Source organism: Xiphias gladius, unplaced genomic scaffold, assembly GCF_016859285.1.
Source record: "Xiphias gladius isolate SHS-SW01 ecotype Sanya breed wild unplaced genomic scaffold, ASM1685928v1 HiC_scaffold_222, whole genome shotgun sequence".
NCBI classification, from domain to species: Eukaryota; Metazoa; Chordata; class Actinopteri; order Istiophoriformes; family Xiphiidae; genus Xiphias; species Xiphias gladius.
In genome coordinates this window covers 20,001-29,606 of record NW_024401888.1, presented here as the reverse complement: position 1 = coordinate 29,606, position 9,606 = coordinate 20,001, and the positions used below count along the sequence as shown (strand labels likewise).

The following is a 9,606-nucleotide window of genomic DNA, read 5'->3' as shown; positions in this document are numbered from 1 at the left end:
GTTACTTCAATAGCGACTCCGGGACGTTAAATGTGGATAACCGTAGTACTTTTCTTGGATATTGTTGTAGAAAAATGCTCCCGTTTTAAACTCCGCTCCACAGTGTTTAGCTGACGAAAAAAGTGGCGGGTCGTGTGACACGGAGCTTTACCTCGTCTCCGTTCGCCTCCTCCGGCGTCAGCGGTTGGACCGCGGTGTTTGCGGAGCTGCCGCAACCCATGTTGACCTCAAAGCAACGATGTGAAAGAAGTCCATAAAAGTCAGAAAGTGTCAGCTTTAATTACGCCCTCGGTGTGTGTTTTTTATTTTTCCCCCTCCGTATACTGACCGGGTCAAAGAGGTGACCCTCGGGGAGAACACACGCGCTCAACGCCGCCTCGCACCTCGGATGCGGCGCTGATACACTTCGCCAGGTGTGCTTGCAGACTCTTCTCAGGTCGCCGAGAGGGGACTTTAAAAACTCAGACCCGCAACCTCTCAGCCACCCATTCCCAAACACCAGCAGAAATTCTATTCTTTTAATTTTTTGTTGTTGATATTTTATTATTTCAGTTTACTCTTCAGATTTATTGTCTGTAGATTTTAATCTTCCGACATTAAAGTCTAAATGCTGATTCAAAGCATCTCACACTGCCCGGTCCGGGAGTGAAGTGGTGGCGGTGAAGTACTAAACCATTTATTCACTTGGGGTTTTTCCTGAAAGTCTTCAAATTTAAATATTTTCAGGCTAAAAATACTGTAAAAAACAGGGGGAAGCAGCCAACTGCCCAGGAGACCCCACATTCACTGTGTGTCAGCTGCTTTTTGGTAATGTGACTTTTAAAAATCCTAAATAAATAACCACGAGACAGTTTGTTGCATCAACCCCCTGAATGAACTTTTAGATGATTTGGTTTCTGGGCCAAACTCACCAAGTTCTTCTTTGGGAAAATGCAACAAAAACACATTATCACTCAAAATCACAGGGGCCTCGATCCCCAGCAGAAAACAAAGATGGGTACCTACAGATTCTCAACTAGCCAATATCATTTTTGCTTTGAGACTTTTTATTACATTTTACAACACTGCATGGAAGAGACCACAGGGGTGCAGCAGAGTGCTAATGCACTCCGCCAGGCTCTACTGTAAGTAGGCTCGAGGGCTGGAGCGGCCCGTGGCCTTGTTGGCCAGGACCACGGTGGTGTCGAGCGCAGGCAGGAAACTTTGGTGCAGGTTCTGGCACTTCTGCTCCACGTTCAGGTTATGAGCATTTGTGACCAGTTTGTCCTCCAGAACCTTCAGACGCCTGCGTGCAACCTCCAAGTCCCGCCTAGAATTGAGGGTTAACATGAAAATGGATACATTCAGGATATCTTACGGAAGAGGGTCAAAATATTTAAAAGTAAGACATTAGGTGACGGGCTATAGCTACTGCTAGACAGACTTACTGGGAGCGCTTCAGTACTGGGTTAAGTCCAGCCACCATCTTTGCCAGGTCATGTTTCTCCAGTGTGAGGCTGATGTAGGGCTGGAGGAGGAACAGAAAAAAAGAAGGTTAAAGCCGCCACGTTTCCACAGTGACAACAACTAAGATCTGAAAGGCTATTTCATTTCTGTGTTTCTGACTGCAACCGTATCATATCTCAGCTGTTGAGTGAGCCACTTACCTGGTCCAGGCAGTGCTCACGTCCAGGTCTCTGGTTGAGGATGTCCAGGCGTTGGGTGGCCTGATGCAGCTTGGAGTCACAGTTCCATATCTGACCCATCAATTTCTGAATGTCCTTGGTCAGATCAGAAATCTCATCCTTTATCTGGAGATTAAAGAAAGCCATAAAATAATGACTAACCATCTCATAAAGTGGAGTAGAATCAACCCGTGGATGGTAGGCTGTGTGAATTGTGACTAAAATTCACTTGACTGACCTGCTTCCTCTCCCACATCATTTTATTCTGGACCTTGCTCAGCTCGTTGATCTCTCTCCTCAGTGAGTCAGTGGTGCTGCGGCGCTGGCGCTCTTGGGCAATTTTCATCTGCATCGTCACACACACCGGCAAGGAGATGAGAGACAAGCATGCATAGTTCATATTTCTGGACCAACTAAAAATATTACTCTGGCTATATGATGAAGAACTGACAAAATGTCGATCAGAATGGAAAGAAACAACAAGGGTTAAAATAGCAAAATGATCCTTTATGGCGTAACTTCAGTCTAAGTGTAATCTCCCCTCTCCTGTTACTTAGCTGAATGAAGCCTGGAACCCAGATTTTAGGGTTCACACATTCATTTGGAGATCAAGAAGAATGCACATTCTCATACTGACAGAAGCTTTACATAAAAATGTTCGTAGCTCTCTTTCCCTAAAAGCTGGTGTTCAAGTGAGCCTTAGAATTTAGGTAGTGGCAGTGTTGTCTTACATTAGCCAGGGTGAACCGCAGGTTTCCCCTGAAGGTAGAAGAGTCTTTAATCAGGTTACCAGTGTTGAGTGGTAACTATTTCCACTCCCCATGAACGTTGATGCAGCAAGGAACACACAGACAGAGACGACTGTAGACAGTGCACTCAGTTTTATTACGCAGTTTGCAAAGTGCGGAGATCCCTCCGTTACAGCATAGAGCATATGCATTCAAAGTGGTAACAAGAGATCTGACTCGTTATCTTTTAGTGGTGTCTTAAGTACTGTCTTCGCTGGATCCTCCCCCTGCCCACTTCCTGGATCTCATCACAGTCTGTTGTCTACCATACTTGCGCTACCTTCTACTTGTCACCTGTTTTCATCGTCTCTGAGACGAGTGCCCGTAAACCTCTCATGCCCGATGTATATATGTATTACGTCATAGGATGATTATTATCGCGTGTCCTACAATCCACTATAAGCTTTTGGCACTTTACATTGGGTATCCCCACAATTCCCCCTTTTGATCGCTGCAAAGAGATCACTCAAAAGTCACCCACAACCCTAAGCCTAACTTTGTTGTCGGTTACTTCTATGTGCTCCTCTAAGGGCAGGAGCGGTGGCATCATGGCCTGCGTTCTTCCCTGAATCGCAGTGTCAATCAATCTAACTGACAGGGCTGTCAGCCATGCCAATAGCCGGGGATTGCCGTATAAACGCATCCTAGCCTACCGCCGGGGAAATAGCACGACACTTAATACCTTTATGCGTACGCCGGAATATATGTGCCAAGCAAGCGAAAGCCTTTATTATTTACACTGTTATCTTCCTTGGTTTTCCAGGCGGCCAACCCTTTGTGTCAAAGCCCCAACTCCCAGTACTTAGTATTATTGACAGGCATCTACGGCACACACTGTTAATGTCGTCCCCCTGTTTTTTCTATATGTACTTATAAGCGGGTGTGCCCTGTCAATAGCAATCTACTTAAGCCCCAGCCAAACACCATGAGTACAATTATCCAACAGAAAATACAAATGCTAAGCTGAGCCGGCGACATTGAATCAATTTTTCTAGCTTTTAATTCTTGCGTGGGTAGCGCGGTTTTGCTACATGCAGGAAGGGAGCGCTGTTTCCCTTTCCTCCTTTCGATGTCTTCTTGCTTCGGTAACAGGGGTGGACTACCCTGTTACCGATTTTGTCACCAGGGGATTATTCTGCCCCGTTAGTGGTGATCTTAGGTTCTGAGCTAGCCAGCCCAGTGCTCTCCAGTGCCCAGCCCATACTACATCAGTAGGGCTCTGAGCCCATAATCGTTGAGGGAGTGACTCAATCATGTGTGCTGCCAGGTGATGATCTGTTTTCTCCCTACCATGTTGACGTGTGATATGTGTGTGTTCCATGGTTGCTGTGTCGGTGGCATTGATATTTATGCGTCGTCGTGAAGCGGGAGAGTAGTGTACCTGTGGGATGGTTGTTTGTACCCAATCCGCCTGTTCCTGTGCCCTTTTTACTATACCCCCTAGTTCTTTGGCCTGATGTGCGGGGTGTAGAGCTAATGAGACATGTGGGGACGCTTCATCCCCCATCCTGTACCATGCAGCCTGTTCGGGAGTCAATTTGACCGCTGCCGCCACGCCCTGGGGTGCCACATAAATATTTTGTGATTCAATCGTCCATTCATGACCATCCAGTTGTTCCTGGAATTGGTCCTGATACCAATCTGTCGGCAGCCTGTCGTAAAAGAGGGTGACGTGAGGGGGATCAGGAGGGGAGATATAGGGCTCCAGGAGGGCGATCCAGGGTTTCCACAGCATGTATGCCCAGAGGATACCTCGTCGCTCAACCGTGTCCGGCTGTAACAGGCCCCAGTAGATGTCAGCGTACTGTTCGGTGTACAGGCTGTAGGAGGTACTGACCTGAGGTGGCTTGCCCCAAACATGGCAGTTTCGTTCCATCCGGTAGAGTGACCACCAAACCATCCGCACTGCACATTATCGACGCCCCTAATTTCACCAACAGATCTCTTCCCAATAAATTCAGGGGGGCGGCGGGTGAGTGCACAAAAGGATGTGTCAGAGATTGTTTCCCCAACTGCGTTCGTAGTGGCTTGGTTATCGGCAGAGTCTGCTATTCCCCAGAGAACCCCATTAGTGTGATGGATTAATCCGAAAAGGAAGGAGGAGGCACCGCCTTCATGGTAGAGACGGTGGCTCCCGTGTCAACCAAAAATGGCAGAGTCTGCTCTTCGACTTGTACTGACAGCATTGGATCTGCCGTGGTAGTGCTGCCAGAGTCTCTCTGTGGGGCGTGTCACTGGTACTGAGGATCCCACTCTTCAGGTGGCTCCCAGTGGACGGCCGGCATGTTGGTTCTATATGGCTCTGCCTCGGTAGGCGGCCCATATGATGCCCATCCCCTGCCTCTGGACCGCCCACCTCTTCCTCCAGCTGGACCTCCCCTGCCTCCTCCTTTTCTCAGGTGGGGGCAATCGCGGACCCAATGTCCTATTTCTTCACAGTAGTAGCAACGGCCTCCCCCCGGCTGAGCAGGTCCACCCCTTACGCCTCCCCTTCGTCCGCCCCGTCCTCTCATGCTCCCCCCACTATAGCCCCTCTGCTGCTGCAATGGTGGTGGCACCCAAGGCGGAACGGGGTACAGGTCGGGGTTCTGATTTTGTTCAGCTGTCATCATTATTTTTATGGGCTCTCCTTTCTTCCTATTCTTCTCTTGTGTTTTCTGTCTAGCTTCAGTGTGTTGCAGTTTGAGCAGCTGTGTCTGCAATTCTTTAATGTTATCTTGTTCCTTCTCGCATGTGTCTTGTGCTCGAGATAAGTGGTGCATGAGATGGCGCTCCCACACATGTGAATCACTCCCAGGCAGATCAGGGTTGCTTATCATAGCTGTTTTGACTTCTTCAGGGACACCTTCTAATACTGCCTGTCTGAACCACTCCTCTCTGTGTCCCTGCTTTTCCTGGATGTTGGCCAGTATATTTAAGCCATGTGTCTTTTCCTGATCTATGTACTCACGGGGGTTCTGTTTGGGATCCCATTTCATTTTGGGCATTATTGCTGCGCTGGGAAGTGGATATTTTTCTCTCATAGCCCGCCCTATGTCTGTAATCACGCGTCAGTGGTATGTCATCTCCAATCCTACTGGTGCCGACTTCTCTCTCGAGATCCATGACGCCACCCCTCGTTAGGCAGCGCGCTACCACTGCCCTAAAGTCGCCCAAGGCCAGTCTTTGTCCCGCAGTTAAACGGTCTAATTGGTTCAGCCACAAATTCCTCCCTCAGCCACCGGGGCAGTTTATCCACTATCGCCCGCATCCCCTATACCAAACGGCTTGTATCTCATCCCTCCCCCTGACGTTATCAGTGGGAATTGGTGATGCCCTTGAATAGCTTTCTTGTGCGTGTCTGATCTTAGGGTTGGTTTTCTGCCTATGTTATCTGCCAGTCCGAAAGCTATGCCAAGGTCATCCAATCCTGCTACATTCTCTTCTACTCTCGGGTCAGGCTGTTCCTCCTCCTCCTGCTCGTTGTCCCATCTCCCCTCAAGCTGTAAATCAATTCGCGCCCCCTGCCCACTTCCTGGATCTCATCACAGTCTGTTGTCTACCATACTTGCGCTACCTTCTACTTGTCACCTGTTTTCATCGTCTCTGAGACGAGTGCCCGTAAACCTCTCATGCCCGATGTATATATGTATTACGTCATAGGATGATTATTATCGCGTGTCCTAAAATCCACTATAAGCTTTTGGCACTTTACATTGGGTATCCCCACACCTCGGATGCGGCGCTGATACACTTCGCCAGGTGTGCTTGCAGACTCTTCTCAGGTCGCCGAGAGGGGACTTTAAAAACTCAGACCCGCAACCTCTCAGCCACCCATTCCCAAACACCAGCAGAAGTTCTATTCTTTTAATTTTTTTTTTTTTTTGATATTTTATTATTTCAGTTTACTCTTCAGTTTTATTGTCTGTAGATTTTAATCTTCCGACATTAAAGTCTAAATGCTGATTCAAAGCATCTCACACTGCCCGGTCCGGGAGTGAAGTGGTGTCGGTGAAGTACTAAACCATTTATTCACTTGGGGTTTTTCCTGAAAGTCTTCAAATTTAAATATTTGGAGGCTAAAAATACTGTAAACAACAGGGGGAAGCAGCCAACTGCCCAGGAGACCCCACATTCACTGTGTGTCAGCTGCTTTTTGGTAATGTGACTTTTAAAAATCCTAAATAAATAACCACGAGACAGTTTCTTGCATCAACCCCCTGAATGAACTTTTAGATGATTTGGTTTCTGGGCCAAACTCACCAAGTTCTTCTTTGGGAAAATGCAACAAAAACACATTATCACTCAAAATCACAGGGGCCTCGATCCCCAGCAGAAAACAAAGATGGGTACCTACAGATTCTCAACTAGCCAATATCATTTTTGCTTTGAGACTTTTTATTACATTTTACAACACTGCACGGAAGAGACCACAGGGGTGCAGCAGAGTGCTAATGCACTCCGCCAGGCTCTACTGTAAGTAGGCTCGAGGCTGGGCGGCCCGTGGCCTTGTTGGCCAGGACCACGGTGGTGTCGGCGCAGGCAGGAAACTTTGGTGCAGGTTCTGGCACTTCTGCTCCACGTTCAGGTTATGAGCATTTGTGATCAGTTTGTCCTCCAGAACCTTCAGACGCCTGCGTGCAACCTTCAAGTCCGCCTAGAATTGAGGGTTAACATGAAAATGGATACATTCAGGATATCTTACGGAAGAGGGTCAAAATATTTAAAAGTAAGACATTAGGTGACGGGCTATAGCTACTGCTAGACAGACTTACTGGGAGCGCTTCAGTACTGGGTTAAGTCCAGCCACCATCTTTGCCAGGTCATGTTTCTCCAGTGTGAGGCTGATGTAGGGCTGGAGGAGGAACAGAAAAAAAGAGGTTAAAGCCGCCACGTTTCCACAGTGACAACAACTAAGATCTGAAAGGCTATTTCATTTCTGTGTTTCTGACTGTAACCGTATCATATCTCAGCTGTTGAGTGAGCCACTTACCTGGTCAGGCAGTGCTCACGTCCAGGTCTCTGGTTGAGGATGTCCAGGCGTTGGGTGGCCTGATGCAGCTTGGAGTCACAGTTCCATATCTGACCCATCAATTTCTGAATGTCCTTGGTCAGATCAGAAATCTCATCCTTCATCTGGAGATTAAAGAAAGCCATAAAATAATGAGTAACCATCTCATAAAGTGGAGTAGAATCAACCCGTGGATGGTAGGCTGTGTGAATTGTGACTAAAATTCACTTGACTGACCTGCTTCCTCTCCCACATCATTTTATTCTGGACCTTGCTCAGCTCGTTGATCTCTCTCCTCAGTGAGTCAGTGGTGCTGCGGCGCTGGCTCTTGGGCAATTTTCATCTGCATCGTCACACACACCGGCAAGGAGATGAGAGACAAGCATGCATAGTTCATATTTCTGGACCAACTAAAAATATTACTCTGGCTATATGATGAAGAACTGACAAAATGTCGATCAGAATGGAAAGAAAAAACAAGGGTTAAAATAGCAAAATTATCCTTTATGGCGTAACTTCAGTCTAAGTGTAATCTCCCCTCTCCTGTTACTTAGCTGAATGAAGCCTGGAACCCAGATTTTAGGGTTCACACATTCATTTGGAGATCAAGAAGAATGCACATTCTCACACTGACAGAAGCTTTACATAAAAATGTTCGTAGCTCTCTTTCCCTAAAAGCTGGTGTTCAAGTGAGCCTTAGAATTTAGGTAGTGGCAGTGTTGTCTTACATTAGCCAGGGTGAACCGCAGGTTTCCCCTGAAGGTAGAAGAGTCTTTAATCAGGTTACCAGCCATCAGCCTCAGCTCCCTGCAGTGGGACAGCCACTTGTCATAGCTGACGAGGTCGGGCTTGTATTGAGCGGCAGGGAGCCTGGAGCTCGGGGGGTTGACCCTGTGTTTGATGCATTTGGTGGTGACCTCGATGGCTTGGCCCTTGTCCTGAAAATCTGCCAGGAGCTGAGTGCGAACCTCCTTCAGAGAGCTGGAGGGAGGATTAGGAAACAAGGTGAGATGCAACAGAAGCAGATTTCAGATCACGTTTTAAATCCAAATCAGATTCTATATAGGTCACGGTTTCCAGACTGGTACAAAACTGTAGCAAAAATCCAGACTGAGGCTTGAATTCCTCGTTTTCTGTAATAATTGCACTTCAAAGTGACTGAAGCCTTGAAATCTCTGAGAATGTTTGAAGATGAAGAAAAATTTGGATGTCAGCTCAGCATTAAGGTGTCCCTACTATTTTATTCAGTCTGTTTTGTAACAATTAAAACCCAAAAGATTAACATAATATGGACAAACGGTTCAGGAAAACCCTTTAAATTTAGTGGATGATATTAACATGAAGTTATTATTACATGAAAAATCAACAGGATTGATTCAGAAAGAACTCGGATGGTCTGACCTCAGTTTGTCGAGAAGGATGCGGATCTGCTTCTGGAGCAGCTCTCTGGTCTCATTGGTAAGCTGCTCTTCTTTCTTGAGGTGAATAAGGATGTGGTCCTGTGCCAGGACGTCTCTGCTCAAACTTGTATTGAGCACCAGACAGTCACTGATGAGCTGACTGTACAACTGCTTCTCGTGGAGCGGCACTCGGCCGTGTCTTTCACCTGAACACACGAGAGCAACGTTGAAGACGAGATTTAAGTTTTTCTCAAATAAAAGAGAGCTACTGAACTGAGTGTACAGCCACTCTTTCCCTCTCTAACGGCGTTCTCTTTCCTCCTTTGCACATGAGTAGCTTCTAGGTATTTAGATGTACAGTATATATGTACGTACCAGCTTCAAAGCAGTGATCTCCTGTTCCACTTGCCAAATGCTCTCATATATCCGGGCCTGCCACTGGCTGACCTCTGTATGCCGAGAGCTGAGATGCCTCATCGTGCAACGTGGGGCCGCGGGGATCTACAGGAAAAAAAAAAAAAAAAAAACATTCAGAAATGATTACACTTATAATAATGAAATTAATAATAACTGCACAAGCGACTTTGCCTATAAAATGTATTTTCTCCAAATAGATGCATCCAACATCGCTGGCTTTGCAAAGGACTTATTCTGGTTTCAAAAAGTCAGATTATTGATATAAAATATAAAGAACATGGTGCAAGGATGGGCTGGTATTTCTTACCCGTGAAACACCTTCGCCCAGGGTGCAGGCGATTGCCTCG

At 46.9% G+C, this 9,606-nt stretch overlaps 1 protein-coding gene across 1 annotated transcript in view; it reads right to left on the bottom strand.

The window, feature by feature from the left end:
* Positions 1 to 1,085: 1,085 nt before the first annotated feature.
* Positions 1,086 to 9,606, bottom strand: part of LOC120787564 — a 12,167-nt gene continuing 3,646 nt past the window's right edge. The window contains 9 exon segments of the mRNA XM_040123278.1: positions 1,086 to 1,309; positions 1,428 to 1,507; positions 1,647 to 1,790; positions 1,903 to 2,010; positions 8,171 to 8,423; positions 8,844 to 9,027; positions 9,030 to 9,048; positions 9,218 to 9,343; positions 9,567 to 9,606. The exon segment at positions 9,567 to 9,606 is cut by the window's right edge and continues 131 nt beyond it. Of these exon segments, the coding sequence (XP_039979212.1) occupies positions 1,120 to 1,309; positions 1,428 to 1,507; positions 1,647 to 1,790; positions 1,903 to 2,010; positions 8,171 to 8,423; positions 8,844 to 9,027; positions 9,030 to 9,048; positions 9,218 to 9,343; positions 9,567 to 9,606 (1,144 nt within the window). The 3' untranslated portion in view covers positions 1,086 to 1,119.